Source organism: Gossypium hirsutum, chromosome A09, assembly GCF_007990345.1.
Source record: "Gossypium hirsutum isolate 1008001.06 chromosome A09, Gossypium_hirsutum_v2.1, whole genome shotgun sequence".
NCBI classification, from domain to species: domain Eukaryota; kingdom Viridiplantae; phylum Streptophyta; class Magnoliopsida; order Malvales; family Malvaceae; genus Gossypium; species Gossypium hirsutum.
This window is the reverse complement of record NC_053432.1, coordinates 69,769,155-69,792,255: the sequence shown is the minus strand read 5'-3', so window position 1 is coordinate 69,792,255 and position 23,101 is coordinate 69,769,155. Positions and strand designations below refer to the sequence as shown.

Here is a 23,101-nt window from a genome sequence, read left to right as displayed (position 1 = left end):
TTTATTTTTTTCTGATTACTTGTGATCTTTTGCAAAACGCAACTGGAGCAAGCTAGTCTGTTAAAGTCCATTCTTAAACAATTTTGTGTAAATTCCGGACATATAATAAGTGTTAGGAAGAGCAATCTATTTTTCCAAGTTTACTGAAGGTGGTGTCAGTAATCAAATTTCCCAAATATTCGGATTTCAGGAAGTTTAAAATCTTGACACTTATTTAGGAGTCACTCTCCTACATGATAAGGTTATTAGTAGTACGTTGAGCTTTATTGTGGAAAAGGTAAGGCGAAAACTACAAAATTGGGATGTGAGGAAGTTATCTATCGCAGGGAGGATTACCTTCGTTCAATCAGTACTCTTATCCATCCTAATTATTTTATGCAATCCTTGATAATCCCGAAAGGTGTTTGCTCTGATATTGAGAAGTTGGTTAGACAATTTATTTGGGGCAGCATAGAAGACCACACTAAAATGTCCTTAGTTGGATGGGATTATATCTGTCAACCAATGGCTCAGGATGGCCTAGGCTTTAGACATTTAAGTGATCAGAACACTTCCTTTCTTATGAAGATCGGGTTTAACCTTGCTTCTAAAAGTAATACGCTCTGCATTCGTGTTCTTCGCTCTAAGTATGTATAGAAAGATAATCTTTCAGACTCTATTAGTAGGAATCATTGCCCACACTTATGGATGTATCTTTTTAAAATATGGCCTACACTCCGGGAGAATCTAATTTGGTCCATTGGAGATGGCGCTTCTGCTCGCTATTGGAAAGATTCTTGGGTTCCAGGTATGGGTTCTTTAATCTAAAAAAATCCATCTTTTTCTAACCTTGACTTGGACTATTGTGTTAAGGAGTTTTTCAATTCAAATAGAAGTTAGACTTTGGATCTTTTCTGTGTCTGGTTATCAAAAGACGTGATTTGTAAGATTACTAGTATCCCTCCTCCGCATCCAGACTCAGGTCAGGATAGGGTGATATGGACTCGGTCTTCTTCTAGAACTTTCTCTGCTCGTAGTGCTTATCGGACTTTAAAAGAAGACACTTGGAATCCAATAGATGAGCATTGAAAGCTTATTTGGAAATATTCGGGACCACAGAGAGTAAGGGTCTTTCTCTGGTAGGCTTTCAAGAATAGGCTTCTTACTAATGCAGAGCGTACAAGGAGAGGAATTGGACACAGTAGTTCTTGTACCTTGTATAGATACGAGTTTGAGGACTTGGCTCATGTTCTTTGAGACTATTCTTCTGCAAAGGATGTGTGGTTGCTTGTGCTTCCACAACATCTTAAACAAATGTTCTTCTCTACCTCTTTTTCAAATTGGCTTTACTTAACCTTCATTTTCATGAAAGAATGCATGATAGGGGTCTCATTTGGTCATCTTTATTTGGACTAATTGCTTGGCGCATATGGAAGAATATAAATCTTTTTATTTTTCAGAATATCTCTTGGACAGCTATTGAAGTGATCGAGGTCTCTAGTTGCTGGGCTCACCAATATGATTTAAATGTTCATAGCAGCAAAAGGAATGGCCCCAATTCGACTTCAATTAACAACTCGGATGATACTTGGATCTTTTTATCCACTAATGGGACTGTGGACAGAGGTTCAGGATACGCTGCTACCGGAGGGGTGGTCAGGGATCAAGACGGAAATTGGATAGTAGGATATAGTTGCTTCTTAGAAGTTTGTTATCCGTTTGAGGCTGAAGTTTGGAGCATTCTTGATGGACTTCTTATTTTGCTTAATAAAGGGTACAGACGAGTTATTATTCAAACTGATAATCTTGAAGTTGCCCAAAACTTGACGGATTTGAGTTTAGAAGATTCTGGGATTGGTGTACTCAGAAGGACTTAGCACATCATGAAGGCGGAAGGAAATTGGAAGATTAAACACATTCCAAGATCTCAAAACTTGGTTGTAGATCGTCTAGCTAAACTCAGTTTGAGTTGGAAAACAATCCTGGAAATCCTTAATGAGGCTCTAGAGGAAATAAGTGTTTTGCCACAAGAAGAAAAAGACAATGGGTGGTTTAAGCAGTTGATGTAATTCCTATTTCTCACAAAAAAAAATTGTGATAGTTACACATTTAAAAATAATTGTTATTTTAAAAAGTTTGATGTAAATAAAATTTTGCTAATTCTAAAATAGAAGTATTACTTCAAAATTCTTCTAAGAATAAAATATAATAAAAATTGTGATAATTATAATTATAATATAATTTATAATTATTAGTTAAAAATAGTTATAATTTAATTTTAACATTATTATAATTAAAAATGATTTTTTTTTATAAAAAAGTTGTGCTAACTTTATTTATATAAAAATAGAGTTATTAACGGAATAAAAATGTAAGCATCTTGATTACCACTTAATTAGTATTAGAATTATATGCCCACTAAAATTTAACCTTAGCTTTATAGATAGCATTTAACAATTAGCTATATGCAACTAAGTAGCATCTAAGAAAAATTGTTGATAAAAAATGAATATTGTTAGCAATAATAATTAGAATTATTTCAAAAAGAATGAAGCCTTCAAGCTATGGTTATTTGAAGAAGTAATATCGAATCATATTCAAACAACAATAACACTAAAAAGACATAAAAATATTATTTTAATTGATGATGAGGTAATATAATATTATGATATTATTTTTTAAATTTCTTTTATAAGTTGTTTATACTATTCGAAGCAAGCAATCTTAAATTCATTGTTTATTTATCCATTATTTGTTTGGTGGAGGTGAAAAATGTTCTATAAATTTGTTTTTGAAAAAAAAATCAGATTTCAACAATTATTTTAAGTGATGATTAATTTAATATAAATATTTATGTTACTTTCATATAGCTCCAAATTTGTATATTATTTTAATGTTATACATATTTGTACTTGGAGTGTTCGGGAGGGTGCATTTAAGTGCTTATATGATTGTTATGGAGTGTTTTGGTTAGATTCCACCATAGGTGTATTTGGAGTGTTTCAAATTATTATATTTCACGAATCCTGGTTATATTCCATCTCTATTAGTAAGGACTATGAATGAAACCGTAGTATTGACTATTGATCAAATTGTGATATGGTATAATCATATTTAAATGAATTACCATAATGAATTTAAAGAGTATATATAATTTTTAAGGGATGAAATATTGGTATGTGATGAATGATGTTGAAAAAGAATTTATATAATTTTTAAGAGACAAAAAACTAGAATGTAATGAACGAGCACTTGGAAATAGATGCATGGTAAATTTAACATGTAAGTGAAAAGTCACATTTGAAATTGCAATATGAGCTAGGTTTGTAAATTGCATGGAGTAAAAGAGTAATAAAAATAGCTTAGTAAATGAGATCGGGAATTTGTAAATTAAAGAGTAGGTAAGGCAATCAGTAATGAGAGTTGGTACATTGTTAACTTAATGAGTATAAGGTATAGTAATGAATAGGATAGATTTGGTAAATGAGAAGATATGGAAACTTGGTATAAATTAGTAAATTCAAAAGCGAAAAGTACTGGTGTAGAAACTTGTTGATTGATAAGGTAGAGGGCATAACATACCCAACACTATATCTGAATTTGCAACACAGTTAAAATCTAAAAAGAAATGAGCTAGTCAATTAAATAAGGGTAAGAAGAGATAGTAATCATACGTTGGTGTGTAAATGGCCTAAATCATGATTCAACGGAGCATCACTAAACATTTTCAAATGCTTGCATAAGTTTGGAGTGATAAGGAATGCTACTGTCAATTCCTGCATCATTAGGATCACAATCCAACAAGTGAAATGCCATGCTTTTAAGTTGGTTTCATAATTGCATGTACCTAGGTTAATTAGAGTTGTATCATTTGGAGCGTAATTGATAACTATGCTTGTTAGTAGATCGGTTTTGTTATGGGTTGCTTAAGAGTCAAATTATGGGTTGTTCTGCAGCCAGGTAGTGATACCCAATTAGGGTTATCGATGCTTAAGAAAGTTGATAACCATTTGAGCTTTTTGGATGAGTTAGGTATCCGTACTAGCATTTGGGTATTGATACCTCAAGCATAAATATCAATACTGACTAGTAAGCATCAATACTTATTGAAGTTAATAGAAAAATGAAAATTTCTCTAGAATACTTATCTCTAAGATATTGATACCCTTATTCTATTAAGTATATATGGAAGTTCTCTTAGATTAGTATGAGACCTAATAATCATTTTAAAGTTTACAATTGTGTTAGCAACATTATATCGCGATATTATGATAATATTTTAGATTGGAAGATCAATAAATGCCTTCGAACGTTGGATGTAGCATTATTTATTTAAAATTATTGTCAGCCTGGGTAAGGAGTGGTACATTTTCAGATACTCTCAAGAAAAAAAATATCATTCATAATTAATGTGGTCAATGGTAAAAGTAACACTCATATGATCATTTGTGATATACAACAACTGTCTTCAAGCTTCAACATTTAATTTAGTCACATCTTCAAAGAAGTAAATAAGATAGTTGATTAGGTTGCTAAAATATTAATAATTGAAATCTGTCCACCCAACTGAATTCTATATATTTCACCTGATGAGTTAGAAATCTTTGTTTAATAGGATGAATATCGACTAAAAACAAAAGATTAACTATATTGCTCATCCTTTCATTCTAGATCTTTATTAAAAAAAAAACACCTCAACCATCCTAATTATTGTAGGTAAACATCTATTATATACTAAAATTAACTATATATATCCAAAAAAAAAACATGAACTCTAGATAATGCCTTGTGATTGATTCATGAATAATTGACTTATGCGTGCAGAAATGAATGAATCTCAATATTTTTTATATTAATTTATGTAATCATATATATATTATATAAAGCATGATAGACTAGTAAATTAAGAAATAACACTAAGTGGAAGCATAAAATTTTGACAAGTGGATAATTTATTTGATTGAAACATCCTCATTTATTAATAAAATAAAAAAATATTTGGTACATTATTAGTGGAAATTTTAAACATTATAAATAGAGTCAGAGGGTTAACAAGTATCCTAAAAGAATATAGTAAAATATTAAAAATATATATTTTTAGAAAGGAGACACATAATTATTTCAAAACTGCGTGGAATAAAAAAAATAACTTATTAATGTACCAAATCTTAATCCTAACAAAATATGCAGACTTAAATATTAAAGAATATTTTGCCTAAAAAAATGTTTTAAAAAATAATTTTAAGTCACAATTAAATTAAAATTTTTGAAAATTCGTAAATTTTTTTTAAATCAGTTGTAAAAATGTTTTAAAATATTAAAATTTTTAATCAAAATTGTTTAAAAAAATTATTAACTTTTTACAACTACAGTTTCCTACCAACAAATTATAAATTGTTTAAAACCTAATTACAAAGGATTAAAAACATAATTAATAGAATTTAAAAATAATTAAAATAACATTAAAAATATTTAATAATATTAATACCCGTTTTCAATAATAATAACAAAAAGAAATATTTGTATAATTGTTTTCAATAATAACAAAAAATTATCTGTGTCAAATAATAATAAAAATAAAGTGTTTTAGCAAGTGTGTTAAATAATAAATAATCTATGAAAAAGATTTTACAACATTTTAAAAAATATTTTATTAAATTAACTGTATCTTATATATAATTTAAAAAATAAAAAATAAAATATTGTTTTTAAATTTTTTTTGAAATGATATTTGTTTAAAGCTTTATTTTTTAAAAACATAAATAAAAAATCTATATAAATGAATAACTTTAAAATTGGAAAATAAACAATATAAGAAAAAAGAACCAAATTAATGCGTAATTTAATAAATATGATGATATTTTTTTGTAGTAATATTTTTCAAAATAATATTAAAAATTTAAAAAAAATACATAAATTTATATATTTTAAAATTATTTGTTATCACCTATATTTTTAATGTATTATCAAATACTTTATTTTTAATTCTTATATTATTTGAAAATCCATTAAATTTAAAAAAAACATTATGAATTAATTTAATATATTTTAACTATTAAATATAGTAAATTTGTGTATCCGATGGGAATAAAACTAGTTATATTATATTATGCGAGTGAAAAAATGATATAACAAATAAATTTATAAAAACAATAATTTAAGGATTAAACAAAATTTTAATTAAAATGATAAAGGCATTAATAATTACAATAATTTGAGTTGAAATCTCATCAAGGTTTCATATTATTTAATGAGTAAACAGATTATATACGTAGTTATGGTGATATAAATAAATAAATATGCGGCCATGAAGTGGAAAGAAAGGAAATTGGGAAAGGTTTGCAATGACAATAATTAGGCATTAGTCAAATTATGATACAATTATGGGGCATTTGATGTGAGTAGCTTCGTAAACATGGCACAACTTCAACCATGAATTTAATTTTTATATTTTATATATATACGCACATCGGATATTAAAACCCATATTTTAAAATGTGCCAATTTTGAAAGTTGAAAGCAGAAAAACGAAATACATCACATTATAACTTTCTTTTTCATGGAACATACTATAATTTTATATTTTGTTCAAATAGTATTTATTATTTTAGTTTCTTACGTGAGATAGAGTCATTTATTTACTATATTAAAATTGCGACTTAAATTAAAAATTTTATTATATGCGTATTTAGAATATATATATAAGGATATTTAAAAAAACACATACAATAAATAATGCAACGTATAATATAAAATTAAATAATTATGACTCATAAAACATATACGACAATAAATGAAAAAAGTAGATTAGGTTGTGAGTAAAATAAAATTTAAACATATAAATCCATAATATTGAGAATACTAAATGTAATACAATTGTTTATCATGGTGTTGTCATCAATCTTGAGTTAGTGTCGAAATAACTTACGACACCAACTTAATCAACAAGCTTACTAATACTAGATTAAATTGTGAGTAAAATAAAATTTAAACATATAAATGCACTACAATTGTTGATCATTGTATTGTCATCAATCTTAAGTTTGTGTCGAGTTGAATCGTGACACCAACTCAATTAAGGATTTTATTAATAGTATAGCTATACAATTGACGGTGATAATGAAGTGTGCATAATAAAATTAAAATGAACAAATAAAGTTAAATAAAATTTTGGTTGAGTGGTAATTTTAAGGTTTTCTCAATGTAATTGACATAAGTTCAAATCTCATTATCTGCATACTTTTTTTAAAAAATTAAAAAGACTAAAGTATCATCGAATAATATAACTTATTTTAAATAAGAAAGAACATTTTTGTTATTTTCCTAACCAAGTTAGTGTCCAGCTGAATTGTGACACCGATTCAATTAAGGACAATTGATGGAGTTAATAAAGTCATAATACAATAAAATGTAAATATTATACGAAAATCAAGTTTTTGTTTAGTGGTGAAGTTAATATTCTATTGATCTATATGGCATTGGTACAAATTCAACCACATGCAAAATTTTAATTTTTTTTAAATGAAAAGATTAAAATACTCTTGAATAATATAACTTATTTTAGTTACGAATGAACATTTTTGTAATTTTCTAGTCGAGTTGGTGCTCGATTGACTTGTAACACTAATTCAGTCAAGGGCTTAAATAATAGTATAGATAATAATTGACAAGTATAATATATATATATATAATTTATAGTTAATTTTTTGCAATATTATGATATGTTTAATATTTTTTAAAGAACACAAACACCTAACTAATCTGGCAAAGAGAAAATAAGTTTAAAGTTGTTAATTTTTTTATTTATTTTTGAATTGTAACAAGTAGAATATAATTAAAATATAAATACAAGTTGAGGTAGTCGTAAGTATAAAACTATTATAAACGAATTGTCTGAATAGTCATATTATATAATTAAATAATTACATCTAAAATAAAATAACAAGTGATACAATTTAGACTAAAACTAATAAATTAATTGGACTAAAACTTACCTACGATAATAAAACGTTATGAGATTTGGAGACCTACTTATATAATTGTGTAAGATCAATCTTGAAACTAAATTAAGGTGTCTTTAATATCTAAAATTAAAAATATTGAAAATTTAAAATTAAAAAGATATAGATTTGGCGGTTCTTTTATTTGAAAATAGTTACTAAGAATCACTGTTCTGCTTTGATGAGTAGGCAATTATTGCTTGTCGTCTAATATACGGACCCAGCTATTGACTTGTCTTTATCCAGCCAATCACTGGCTGCCCATACTGTACTAGGGTTGCCCCTTACTCCCCGAAACGAGGGTAGTCTAGTAATTAAATGGAGCAAAAATGACACGAACACCCTTATTATTCCACGTCTCTAAATCTTAAGAGGACACTCTAATTCATCCCCAATCATGCAGATGTCCAAACAAATCAGGTGCTCCTAGAATTATTACTGGGCTGCCAAGTGGCATAAATGTATTGGTAATGAGATTTGTGCTCGGCCATTTGTTTTAGGAGAGTGAAAATGATGAGAAAGGAAGACACATTAATAATGTAATAGATTTGCCTATAATAAATATTTATTATATTAAATTATTTAAATAATATTTAATCAAATGTATAATATTAGTTGAATTAACCCTTGATTTAGTCTTGCTTAATCAATACAAGTAATTAATTAATTAGAGTTTTCTATCATAGCTTTAAGTTGATGCATGTGTGCTTTTCGTTTCCACAAGAAAATGAATGAGGGAGGGACAAGATTGCAAAATAAATATTTTATTTAAGCAATTGAATAAATGTATTTTCTACTCCCTTTGTTCAGACACAAAAAAATATACCCTTTCATTTCATATTTTATAAAAGCTTAAAAAACACAGAATGGATCCCACTTAAATACCTTTGTTCAAATTTCTTGCCTTTTTCATTTTATAACTTCTCAGTCTCTTCACTGCTTCTTTCTTTCGGTTTTTCAAGGAAGAGAAAAAAATGTTTGCTTCTGGTTACAGAAATGGAAAGAGCAGAAAGAAAGCCCAACAAAAAGGTTTCTGTTATGCTTGAGATTGGATTAGAGACTATATTATACCCCAATCTTGGTTCTTTGGATTGCTTTAACTATAAGTAATAATGCTTTATTGCTTTTGCTTCTTTGTTTCCTTTTTTGTTGCCTTCAGTGAATTTTTCTACTTTGAATTATTTTTGTTTCCCGTTTAAACTGTGTAATTCAGAGCTGGAATATGTCAACATCGTTTTCTCGGGAAAAACTTAGAACAGTTGCCATTTTGGAAATCCAACGATTGATGCTTTGGAGCTTTTATATATATATTAGATTAATTGACTTTATGAAGTTTTGCTTATCCGATCTTTCATTTGAGTGCATTTGATTTGATGAATTAATCTTTTTTATCTCTCTCTCTCTCCCCTTTGCTCAGAGATCTCAGTTCAGCCTTGAATGTTGGTGTCGCCCTTTATTTCATCTTTTTGTTCATTTATCTCACTGGATTTTTTTACTCTTCCTGGTATATTGCATGTCAATATTATTTTCCAGTTCATTATCGCTGTTTTTGATGAACACTGTTTGATCTGATGCTGTGTTCTCTGTTTAATCTATATCTTTTTATGTCAATTGATTTGATGTCATATGTACGGGCGGCAATCATTTTTTCAGGCTTTGGAATCTTTTTCCTTTGGGACATAAGACTGGGAGTTTTTTTTTTTTTTTTTGGATCTGGTTTTAAATACCGATTAGTATATATGATCATTGCAATTCTAAGAAGTTCTCCCTATGCTTTATGTTCCTTTTGATCTCTGTAACAAAGGGATACTTTTGTTCTTACCATAAATACTACCAAATAGAAGCAATAATCTTTAAAATTCCTGCTTCATTTGGAACACTTCAGAAATGTATGCAGAATTGCAGATTTATTTGTGAATACAGGTAGGGGGATAGTGAAGAAATTGGTTTGTTAAGTTTGTATAAACATTCTACTTTTTAGTTTCTTTTATGCTGACTATCTACTTTTTAGTTTCTTTTATGCTGACTATCTTATATTTTGAAAAAATGAACTTTATTAAGATAACTTACTAAGAGAAACCATTTTAGCAGTTTCTAGTCAATTTGAAGCTTATGAGTGCCTTCCAAAAGTTTTTGTTTACTCAATATGGGATCTAAATATCAAATGCTGGAGTGATCTTACAACACTATCTTATTTTGCTTATCAAACTTATCTATTTTCCTGTTCTTATCCAAATAGGTGATTAAATTTTGCTGGAGTTAATATTGCATTGGATGTGTAGCATGTGTCATTACTGTGGTGCTGAACTTGTGAAGTCTATTGAAGAAAAGAGTGAACAGGATAATGGTAATGCTGTAATTTCAAGTACTGGAGACCCCATTTGGTATTGTAAATTATGCTGTGAGAGGAAAGGAAGAGACTTCGTAAAGCAGGATGGTATTACTCCATATGCAACACCAATGATCAGTCCAATTTTCTCATTGTCTTGTAGTGACCGCTCATATTCTAGCTGCAGTAAGCACCTCTACTTTTTTATTAGTTAATTTGTTTCAATTTCCTTTTAATCCAAACCTTTACATTTTGTATTCTGTTCTATCAGGTGATTTTTCAGTTGATATAAACTCATATGATCGGTGGGTTTCCTTATTCTCAGTTACGATGCTGTTATATTAACTGGAGTCTTGAAATTAAATCATGGTGTGAGCGGGCATTTATTTATTATTTTTCAGGGGCGAGGATGGCCAAGAGGTTGTTTCAAAAAATATTTTGCCAAATGGCCGATTGCAACACCTGAGCTCAGAAGGCCCTAGGAAGAGAGTTGATAGCTTGAATATGATGATAGAAAGCAACTTGAGGGATAAGAAAAATAGCTATGATATGGACATAGTGAGAGATATTGAGATAACAGAAGCTAGTAATCAACAAGAAGCAAAAGAGAGCATTGTTGAAAATTCTCCTACAACCATAGGCAAAGAAAATGGGGCTTCTCAGTCCATTAATGTTGAAATGGATAGTCAAATTTGGGAACCTCCAGAACCAGAATATCCAGTGGATGACTTGGAGGGAACCGTGGCTTATGATGATGATGATGATGAATGTGGAGATGGCACAGAATGGGGAAAACCAAGTTCCTTGAGTCATATTATAGATGATGACAATGGAAGATACAGGTTTAAAGAGGAAAAAAAAAGAGCAATGGAAGAGGTAATAAATGGGAAGTTCAAAGCTATCATCAGTCAACTTCTTAAATCTGTGGGCGTTGCCTGTTCTGTTAATGACAGCCATAATTGGGTGGATATAGTTATTTCTTTATCTTGGGAAGCTGCTCTGTTTTTGAAGCCCAATGCTATTGATGGCAAAGCAAATGGTCCAGATAGATACGTGAAAGTAAAATGCATTGCAACTGGTTCTCGCAGTCAAAGGTGATAGGAGTTAAATATACTGTTTCTTAAAATTACAGTTCTCTTTATGGATATTTATTCATTAAGTAATTCAGATTTTACATTAAATAGACTCAAATGTTTTTGTTACCTTTGATGTTTCCTTTTTAAGATTGAAAGATGGATGTAATGTGCTTTTTCTGAAGCAGAATATAGTTCTTATAAACATCTGTTGTCTCTATAATAATTGAGGAACAGATTACTGTTTTTCTCTCCTTCAGTCTGTAGCATGTGAAAGGACATCCTCTTTTGTAAATTTTAATCGCCTTTTAGTTAAATGAGCATAGAGCACACATGAAAATCCTCGTTCTGCTTGCTTTATTTGAAAATATAACCGAGCAATTTAATGCTCATGCTGTTATAGGAATTTTCTCTTCAACTTATAAATTAATGTTTATTTTGCAGCCAATTGATCAAGGGATTGGTCTTCAAAAAGCATGCTGCTCATAAGCACATGCAAACGAGGTACAAGAATCCAAGGCTGTTACTAATTCAGGGAGTCCTTGGTCAGTCGTCTAGTGGGTTGTCTTCATTCAGTTCACTAGATGAGGTAACTTGGCAATAACCAACTTTGTTTTTGTACTGCAGAGGTATGCTATATGTTTCTGATTATTGACCTATAAATACAGGAAAAATGTCATCTGAAATGTCTAAGTGAGATGATAGATATGTGCCATCCAAATGTGATATTAGTGGAGAAAACTGTTTCACGTGATTTTCAAGAGTGTATCCTTGAGAAAGGAATTACACTGGTGTTTGACATGAAGCTACATCGTCTAGAGAGAGTTGCACTTTGTACTGGCTTACCAGTTATACCATCTGATACTTTGCTGAATCAAAAGCTGAAGCAGAATGACTCCTTTAAGCAGTGCGACTCCTTTCACATAGAAAAGTTCATTGAGGAACATGCTTGCTGTGGTGAAGGGGGGAAACGACCAAGTAAAACATTGATGTTCCTTGAGGGCTGTCCTAAACATCTCGGTTGCACTGTAAGTTGACAACTTTTTCTTTCTATTAATTATTTTCCCCTTTAATCAGGATGCACATGCAAAAAACACTTTCTTAGGTGCGGGAAGCAAGATATCTAGTTGGATGTGGGTACTATTTATATGGTCGGAGCAGTGTTTATGGGGAAAATATAGTAAGCAGTTCTAATCAAAAGATTATTCCTTTGACAGCTTATCCATAATTTCCTGCCCTATAACTTCTTGATGGGAAGACGTCAAACATTCTTGTGCCTGTTCTCTGCAATTAATGAAATTGGATAAGGCCATCAATTCAAACTTCATTTATCAAAGGCCATTAAATATTCAATTATAATTCGCATTAAAGTACTAATTAGACCTGTAATTTCTTAGGTTTTTATATATGATGATTTGTTGTAACTTGTAAGCTTGAAATTCAGAATTATCTTAACACTTAAGCCTGTTTTGTTGAAACGTTGAGAAAAAGGCAGCTTGTTGTAGTCTTTGATCTTTCTCATAGAAATACTTACTCCGTATAGCATATGGTCTTCCCGTATTAAAAATGTGCTTTTCTTATTTTAAGCCTTTAGTTAATTTACATTTGACCAGTTTGTATAGATTGTTGCTCTGGGTTGTCTTTCCTTGTTGATTAGACTTTTGAGGCTTCAGTGTCGTGTCTTCCACTTGAGTTTCTTTTGCATCATCCATTTTTATACCTTTGGTTTCTCAAGAACAAATCGTGTTTGATATCTGGACTTAAGATGTTTGACCTGATGCCATCTGTCTGAAAACAAGCTCTCTCTTCCCTTGTTTCTTTTCTGGTTAGATATGTAGGCATATTCCTGTGTATGAATTGCCTTGTTAATTTGATATCATAATGCTGCAGATTTTGTTGAAAGGAAGTCATTCTGAAGAACTCAAAAAGATTAAGTGTGTTGTGCAGAATGCCGTTGTCATGGCATATCATTTAATCCTAGAAACTTCTTTCCTTATTGATCAGAAGGCAATGTTATCTAGAATCCTTTTCACTGGAATAGCAAATGTTTTGCTACCAGGTCGGGAATCCCATGCTTCAGAAATTGGTAACCTAAGTGTTCCTTGTCTCGATGGGTCTACTGCTGAAACTCGATCTCATGAAGTTGACATTCCGATTTCCAATGCATTCAATGAAGAAGGTTACCACATAAATGGGGAAAAAAATGGTGATCAAATCATGAATTCAGGATTAGACTACAATTCAGCATTATCTTTGGAGCCATATAATCCGGCAATTCTCTCTGGGTTGTCGTCTATTTCTGCTTCTCTGAAGAAAGTTATAGGAAATAATTTCCCTCTTGCATCCACTGCCCCTTATCGGTCATTGTCTGCATATTTTGGGTTAAATGGGATGCAATCCAAGCTAATAGAAGCAGTTCCGACAGTGAAATATTTTGAGGTCACAGATCAATTTTATGTGGAATATAAAGGTGATCCTGATGAAAAGAAACCTCTTGAGGACAGACAACCCCAATTTTCTCATGCTTTCTTTGAAGCCCCACTTGACTTGAAAGTTAATGGACATGATAACGAAGAACTTAAAAATAAGGACATCAACACAATGTTGAATTCACAGAGTATTTTGGTTCTTATTGCAAGCCGGAATGCCTTACGGGAGACTATATGTAAGCAAAGCCATTTTAGCCATATAATGTTCTACAGGAATTTTGATGTTCCTCTTGGAAAGTTCCTTCAAGATAATCTACTCAATCAGGTCTGGAATCCCCTCTTATTAGTAGCTTTTTCTCTTCTTGTTAATTTTTCTCCATTATTTTGATGAAACGAGGTTGATTAGATTGCCAACTTCTCTGAAGTATTGGAGACATGATCTTTATCTTGTAATGTTTTGAAATTATGTCACCTACAATTATTGCTAATTTTAGTTTTCCTTTATTCTCACTAGAAACTTAGGTAACCTGAAGTTGTATGATAATGGACTACATTTGAATACCTAACTTTTTGTAGCTGTCTGATGCTGTTGGGTTTTCCACTGACAGCAACTTCTGCTTTTGCAGGGAAGTCAGTGTGCTGTATGTGGTGAACCGCCAAAAGTTCACTTTTACCATTATGCACATCGTAGTAAGCAATTAACAATACAGGTTAAACAGCTTCCTAAGCATTTATCTGGGGAAGCACAGGGAAAACTCTGGATGTGGAGTCGCTGTGGCAAGTGTAAAACTGGGAATGGAATTTCAAAAACTACAAAAGAGTGCTAATGTCAACTGCTGCCCGTAGTCTTTCATTTGGAAAGTTCTTGGAACTCAGCTTTTCTGAACACTCTTCATCCGGCCAATCATCCAGCTGTGGGCATTCTCTGCATAAGGACTTCCTATATTTCTTTGGGTATCGATTGCTGCTTCTCTTGTCATTTAACAATAAACTCACAGTACATTCATATGCACTAGTCAAATGGGAAAAGCTTTCCCTTTTGTTTGAGAATTATGCTTGGTGTTTTTCTGTTAACGCCTTCTGACTTTTAAATGCTTGTAAGTAACTTACTGCCTAGAACTTGTGGAGGTTTATACAGTTCTTATGCTCAGGGATTTATTCAATAGGTTTAGGGTGGTTTTCCATCTTAGAATACAGAACAATTAGCAAAATGCATGCTTTTCCTATGGAGTTGTCTAATAATAGCTAACATCTGCTTGCTTTCCAATCTACTTTTTTAAGAAAAAGTCTAGAAACTCTACAAAGAGCTGCCTTAGAAATTTGATTTCCTCACATTTCTTGTCATGTTAATGTAATTGCAGGTCAGGTCCTATGGTTGCAATGTTTAGTTGCTCCTCAGTTACTACTTATACCATGTCAATGCCTCCACAACAGCTGGAGTTTAGTAAGTCAATTAGATCAGATTGGCTGAAGGAAGAGTTTGAAAATGTATGTTTATATTCCATTTTCACTGTGCTTTATCTTCTGATATAATGTTTATTCTGTGATGAAACATATTTGTCTTCTCGCCATTGACATTCACTCATGATAATATATTTGAATTGATATTGATATTTCCTCTAGGTTTATATGAAAGGGTTGCTAATGTTCAGAGAGGTTGCAAGCTTTTTGGTGCAGATAAGATCTCAATTTGAGGGCTTGACTCTAAACCTTAAAGGCTCCTTAAAGGAATTTTCTGATGTTGAAGAGATGTTGAAACTGGAAGCTTCTGATTTTGAGGTTGGTTTTCTCTTGTTCTTTCTGATCTATTGTTGGGTGTGTGATGCTTATTTCTGTTTCTCCTTGTTTGAATAAGCTGTTATTCTAAGTGAAACTAGATTGTATGTACAATTTTTTATATGCATGATATCTTATCAACACAGTAAAATTAAGACTATTGTTGCTCTGCTATGCTCTTGAAATCACTATTTAAATGATTTTTTTTGCCACAGTATTTGAGTGTATGTTTCTCTGATTCATGTGTATTATTGGGCAAAAAACTGCAGGTAAACTTTCAGAATGCTGTTGCAGAGAATGGAAATGCAAACTTGGGTTTTCACCCACTCCTCAGCTTGACCCAACTAAGGTGGGATCTTCTTCTGGAATCATGCCTTTGGGATAGACGCCTGCATTCTCTCCTCTTGCCTGATCCTACTGTAGTAGTTGTTGGTGCCAATAACAAAGCGGTTCTGGAGCAATTGGAGTCGGATATGAGTAGTGCTGATGGAGAGGACAATAGGACAGAAGCTAAATCTGGAAATGGTGATCAGTGTTCTTATAATACTGGTAATCTGAAAGATGAGACAGGTTCATCTGTTGAAAGAAATGAATTTTCAGGTGATAAATTCTCTTCAAATGTTCCTGTTAAAAAATTCGAGGAATGTGACAGCATACACAATTCCACTATGGTTGAGAATATTGGAAAGCCAACAGTGAACGGTACATGCCCTGTGAAATCATCCAGCCTAGAGTTTGTTGTGACATCTAATATTTCTGTTCTTCCTCATCTTGGTGATGAGAATTATCAAGCAGAGGATGAACTGCTGTCAGATCATTTGCAAGTGGATAGAACAATTCCAATTTCTACAGAGCTTTCTTCCGATGAATCGATAGTTGACTCAAATGGATCTAGTAGGGGTGGATCTCCACGTTCATTACTATCCAGCTTAGAAAACTTAAACGGATGGTTTTGGATGCCTTTATCTGAAATCAGACAGATATACATGAAGGATCTTCTAAGAGGAAAGGCCCCCAAGTTCGAATCTATCAGTAGTTATACTCCTGAGAAAATACCCACAGGCAATCAATTAATCAGGGAGGAAGGGATGAGGCTACACATACCTCTAGGAATGAATGATTATATATTGTCAGACTATGAGAGTGAACTATCAAGTATAATTGCTTGTGCATTATTGTCGCTGAAAGATCTTCATGCTGTAGCAGAAATGTCTAATGAGGATGGGAGGAGAGATAAACTAACTGAAAGTTTACGTCGCCACATTCAAGTTCCTACAATAACATCCCCCCATTGGTCTCCTAGTGGTTCATCTGATTCAGACTCTGTCTCTAGTCTGAGCATTTCTTCAGACGAGTCACAGTTTTCCAGTTTTGATGGGTTAAACTTGATGGATTCTTTAGTTCCTCCTGATGCTCTTAACATAGAAGTTCCTCTAGGGGTTTCAAAATCACTTGGGAAGGGTAAATACACAGTAGTATGTTTATATGCTAACCAGTTCCGTGATCTTCGGGAACGGTGCTGCCCTTCAGAGCTTGATTATATTGCTTCGCTTAGCCGTTGCAGAAACTGGGATGCCAAAGGAGGGAAGAGCAAGTCCTTTTTTGCCAAAACACTTGATGACAGATTTATTATAAAGGAAATTAAGAAGACGGAGTATGATTCATTTGAGAAGTTTGCTTTACATTATTTCAAATACATGAACCAGGCGTTTGAGTCTGGTAGCCAAACCTGTCTTGCGAAGGTTCTTGGAATTTATCAGGTCAGCTTTTATTTGTTTTGACATCTTGATTACTTTATTCTTTGTTTTTTTTTTCTTCGAACATTTGAACATTTTGTAGGTGATAGTAAGACAGTCAAAAACTGGGAAAGAGACAAGACATGATCTTATGGTAATGGAGAATCTTACCTTTGGAAGAAACATTACTCGCCAGTATGATCTTAAAGGTGCCTTGCATGCTCGATTCAGTTCAGCTGCTGATGGTTCTGGAGATGTTCTTTTGGATCAGAACTTTGTCAATGACATGAATTCTTCTCCGTTATACCTTAGTAATAAAGACAAGCGTCTCTTGCAGCGTGCTATATGGAATGACACAACGTTCCTCAATGTGAGCTTTTAATTCTTTCAATTGGATTTTGTCTCCCTTTTTAGGTTAAACTTCTCTCACTGGGAATAAGGTACTGACTGAAAGGGCTTGATTATTTGCAGTCGATCAACGTAATGGATTACTCTTTACTTCTTGGTGTGGATACGCAGCGGCGGGAGCTTGTTTGCGGGATTATTGATTATCTGAGGCAGTATACCTGGGACAAACAACTAGAGACATGGGTTAAGTCTTCTCTAGTTGTTCCCAAGAACGTGTTGCCAACAGTTATCTCTCCCAAGGAATACAAGAAAAGGTTCAGAAAGTTCATGTCAACTTACTTTTTCAGCGTCCCTGATGACTGGGGCTCACAGGAATCCTGTGACCCTTGTGAACTTGGTGGTGGCATTAGAGATGATGATATTGATATGTCCTCTCAATCCAAGTAATGGTATTTCTGGCTAGATCTTGTATTCCTTGTTTCTCTTTTCTTTTTTTCCCTGGAATTAGCCATCATTTTTGAGAAATTATTGTGTACATATCCAATCCGTTATCGTGCAGTTTTTAGCAAAGTTCGGGGGTAGTTTCATTGCTATAGGTCTACCATATCCATATTAATGTCCATATCTTTGTACAGTGAAGAGAGGAATTGTAGATAGCCGGGGTAATAGGAAGACTGATAATTTTAAAGCAATTTAAAGTTGAAGTTTTATGTTGAAGATTGTACTTGCAATTATGAATGTATTGATGGGGATGATCCATCCTCTGGTTTTGACTGCACTGTCAGTTATGTTCCCAGCAAAGGATTTGCAGATATTTCATATGGGCGGAAGATCTTAAAGGATACAAGGATAAATGATTATCAAACTCAGTAGCTGGATTTGTTTAACTTTAAGCAACTAGCAAACCCGCAATTATGAATAGGGTTTTGTTTTTGATGTTTTTATAATAGAAAAAGGTTTTTTTATTTAATATTAATATAATTATTAAAATATAATGAAATTTCATTGAGTGACATCTTCTTTAGTAGGCAAGTATCAATCGATAAAAAAATAATTTAAATACTTGGACAAGTATAAAGGTGTAAAATTGCGGGTGAGGGAAGTAGGAAAACCGGGAAAGGCATACATGGAGAAACATGATTGGGTTGTGAAGAGTAACAAATTGACAGAGAGTATGACATAGTCTCTCTTCGTCCACGCTCGTTCTAACAGAAAGAATCTTATTACTCGATGCCCACTAGAGTGTCTCTCCATTACGCACTCCCACTTATATTTTTAATGTTAACCCACTTGCACTTGAACTTGCACTTGCACGGACCCTTCTTTTAAAGTCTCCCACGCCAGGAATCAACCAAGCCAAGCAAAGCACAACGCAACCCACTTAGCTACTACAACGCTTACCCAAACTTACCAAACCTCAAATAAACAGTTTACAGGTAATTTTTCTTTCTTCAGATCTGACCTTCTGTTTTTTTTCGTTCTTTTTTTTTGGTGTCACTTTTTCTTTCAATTCTTGTCTTTACTATTTTTATTTTGCTTTTGTTCCTTTTCGTTATTTTTTTTTTGGGTCGTTAGGTTTCGGTTTCCGTGTGCGTTTTATGGAATATGGTTTTTAATTGATGGGAACTCCAAATTGGGAGTGTTTTAAGATGGGTTTCTAGTTTTGTCTCTTTTCCTAACTCTAAAAATGGAACAAGGGAGGGAATAATTGAATTGTTTCGATGTCTTGTTCTTATTTTAAGTGTTTTGGGTCGTTTATGGAATGTTAGATATATGTGATTTGCATGTTGAGCAATGAACAAAGGTTTTTTTTTAGCTTCCCAGGAAATGAATTGGTCCTGTCTTGGATCGTGAGGTAAATTAAGCACAGTTTGATTGTCAATTGGTTGTTAATGGAAACAACTGTTCTTGGTTTTATCTTTTATTTATTTGTCTGTTTGTTTTCGTTTGGGCGGCATTGTATGTCATACACAAATTGCAGCTGTGTGTTTTGCTTATAAGTTTCGCTTGAGATTCAATTACCATAAACTTTTCAAAAAGGAAAGAAGAAAATAGGGCATATTTTACAAGGGATGGTGTGTTGAACTATTTGGGGTTGTTGGAAAATCAAAGTGCACAAATCTCCATTCATGCATTCAGTATGCTTGTGATTCTAGCATCATCAGTCATTTCTATTTCTTTTCTGAATCTGTTGAATAGGTCTTCTTACAATTAGTATAATTTATAACAAGCGTGTTCATGAACATGTAAACAAGAAAAATTTCCTAGTTATGTGGTCGACACAAAGATTGCCATTCCTGTAACTAAGAAAACAAGTTTCGTTTTATATACCCAATCTTTAGTATAGTATGAATTCATTCTCATGCATCATCAATAAAGCTGGGAATTACTACATACCAATTTTAGTGGAAACTAAGAAAGTGAGCTTATTTGTTTGGCATTGTTGTGCCTTGGTTCTTTTAATGTTGGTGGGGACATGGGAGATCATCGATTGCAATGATTTGCATACAGGAAGAAAGTCTCTCCATACCCCAACATCTTTAGGTATGTACATTGTTGGATACATCTGTGAGTTTGATGTTTTTGTTGTTTGTTCATAGAGAATCACATTGAAGATACTTCATAACATTTAGCATAACCATTTATGTATTTCACAACTTAAGAGAGATCTAGAAAGGAAGGGGAAGTTAGGGAACTAGAATATATAATGATGATGGTTCACACGCATGCATGTATAGAAAAATAAGGAGTTAGGGTTCTTCTGTTGATTGTCCTCAGAAATTTGTTGATGCTTGGTAATCTGCTTGTTAAGCAGTACAAGTTTGTCAACAGAAAACCTATTTGCAGACGATGTTATTTTGTTGTCTTGAGAGCTGTTGTTCATCACAGGTAAAATTAAAAGTCACCAGTAACCAGTGGCAGAGAAAGTCAAAGAGAGGGATTCTGGTATAGCAGACAGGGCACTAATATTAGAATTATAGTGTTATATTCTGGAAAGATCTAGCTTAATGAGTAGTCAAATCACTGTTGGTGAACTGAGAAATGTTTTATTTTGCCTAGAATTTCTTATCCTAAAAAACTGTTCACTGGTTTAGCTTGCTATTTGCTAATTTGATAATGTTACATCTTATATTCTAGGCAAACTCCTCTTGCTTTCTCTGTTGTCTAATTGTTGATAGAAATTGCAGGCATGTCATCAAGGCACACTATGATAAGCATTATGCATTATGCATTTTGCTTCATTCAGTTAATGTACCATAGGCTTAGAAACGTGTACAAGAAGTCTCAGTGGGATCACTGTTTATTTTCCTGTTATACTATTACCAGATGCTCCTTTACATATTTATCTTTTTATTTATTTCTTTATTCCTTTAACAGTTAAGGTATAGCAAGCTGCGTTCTTTCCCTTGCCTGTAACTTCAACTAATGGCTGAAGAAATTAAGGGTCTTCTCATTTTCTTCAGTGTTAGTCTGAGAAAATAATGAGACATATCTGTTATTTACTTGTTAAATTACTCGAAAGAAACGTTACCTCTGAATGTGTTACACACCCTGCTTTGACTTTAGAATGCACAATGCACTTAAGATGGTTTTATTTTTATTTTTTTAAGTTGCATGGTTTACTATCATATGTGCCCTTTCATGATTTTATCATTTTATTTATATGCTGCTTAATCAAGATTCGGAGACTCCATGTTGGGACCGAATTAGTTCCCCACCCCCCTCTCCCCTGCATCCGTCTGCAACTGTCAGCAAGTGGTAGTATCAACTTGATAGAAATTCTGAGGAAACTGAGTCAAAATTCAATGATCTGTTCTCGCCGATAACTGTTAATATAGAATGGTAGTCAGGTTTGATGTTCCTCTTTGATTGATTGATGTTTGTGTTGCTTGTTATACATACACTTTTTAAATTATACCATAATGGGCTAGTAGCTTTCTGAGGAAGCTATATGAAATTATGTCTCTGTTGCTGCACTTTTGTGAATTATTTATTTAATTTGAGAGTTGCATTTCTTTATTTTTCATATAAAATAGCTCAAATTTGACAGTAGCTCCTTCATTCCTGGATTTGGTTTTCAACAACCTGTGATGGAGAACTGTCCCGTTTAAGTTATCGGACATTTACATCTTATCTTCTTATATGTGGCTGCAGTATCGCGGTGATTGAAGGTTAACCTCTGGTTTGAGGGTCTCCAAGACCAAAAGATGAGTCTTGCATGCCTGGTGTGCCACAGTGTGGAAAGTCCGTCACACTCTTTCCGGAGTTACTCTGTTTCAAGCTCAGATAACGAGGGAAGATGTTCAGCTGTTGCTAACTGCTTAGCAAGGAAGACATCTCTACCATCTGCAAGACCAGCTATAACAACGACCTCCAAAGTGGCCCCACAACCAAATTTTCAAAACAGCGTTGGAATGGCAGGTCCGCCACGTCTGGTGCGTAGTCGTGCTGTTAGGAGGGATCTTGTGAGAGACTGGAACTTTGAAGAGGTTGTGATGGAACGCTAGTTTGCTTAGTATGAGGTGCAGGGGGCTCTCTCCATTTGGGCTCTCTATTTTGTATTAGTATGCAAAAACTGAACTTTTCAGCATATGTAACACACTGAGTAAAGATTATTGAATGTGAAGAACATATCACATGTCCTATGTCTCCTGCCTTATTTGTTTAGGTGTTTTGGTACAGCATGGGCATGGCTGACAATCTGTACAGCTTCCTCAACCCACTGCAAATTTGGGTTAGACAGGTGGAAGCCGGCAAGATTGGCTCTGCTCAGCCCTCGTTAGACAGCATTCGAAGTTAGTTTTAATATTGTCCTCAATTGTGCCAGCTTAGTTTTATTATTGTCCTCAATTGTGCCAGCTGGGGCAGTCCACTCCATCTGCCTTTTATCTTTATTTTTCATTTTGATGTATGATGATATGGTTCAGATTGAAATTATAGATTTTTGTTGTAGCTGAATACTAGTGGAAACTGAATTTTGGGGATGAACCCCACACCCAACACTCATAATTTAGTCGTCTTATTATTATTCTAATTCCAAAGTTTCAAACTTTAGCTCTAGCTTGCTCAAAAGGTATATCTTATACTTCTTTTCAATTTGAAATGAAACAATTCCTTGGATTTGAATTAATGATCAATTAGTTTGCCATTGATGAGATATAAAAGTATTTTTTTAATACATTTATAAAATAATGTTTTTTATTTAGTTATTTATCTTCAATTACTTTTTATTATATAATATTTTTATAAAATTTGTTATTCCTATAACTAGTGTAATGAGTTAACCGAGAATGGGAAAACAAATAAGATAAAATTATAACGATAAAAAAAAACAATAAAATGATTAAAAAGGTATTCATAATTCTTCAGCAAAGATTAAGGGGTGGATGCTCCCCTGCAGTGGAATCCCAATAAACCATTCCCGCAAGCT

The 23,101-nt window shown here is 32.7% G+C and overlaps 1 protein-coding gene across 1 annotated transcript; it reads left to right on the top strand.

Annotated features, from left to right (window-relative positions):
• Positions 1-8,793: 8,793 nt before the first annotated feature.
• On the top strand, positions 8,794-22,705 carry LOC107889371 (putative 1-phosphatidylinositol-3-phosphate 5-kinase FAB1D). The gene is given in 15 exon segments (XM_041076566.1): positions 8,794-9,008; positions 10,219-10,494; positions 10,580-10,613; positions 10,710-11,402; positions 11,826-11,970; positions 12,050-12,409; positions 13,272-14,135; positions 14,437-14,620; positions 14,623-14,764; positions 15,172-15,298; positions 15,434-15,589; positions 15,856-17,346; positions 17,426-17,692; positions 17,794-19,106; positions 21,826-22,705. Coding segments are annotated over 13 exon segments (5,028 nt in total). The 5' UTR covers positions 8,794-9,008; positions 10,219-10,253; the 3' UTR covers positions 18,118-19,106; positions 21,826-22,705.
• Positions 22,706-23,101: the final 396 nt, after the last annotated feature.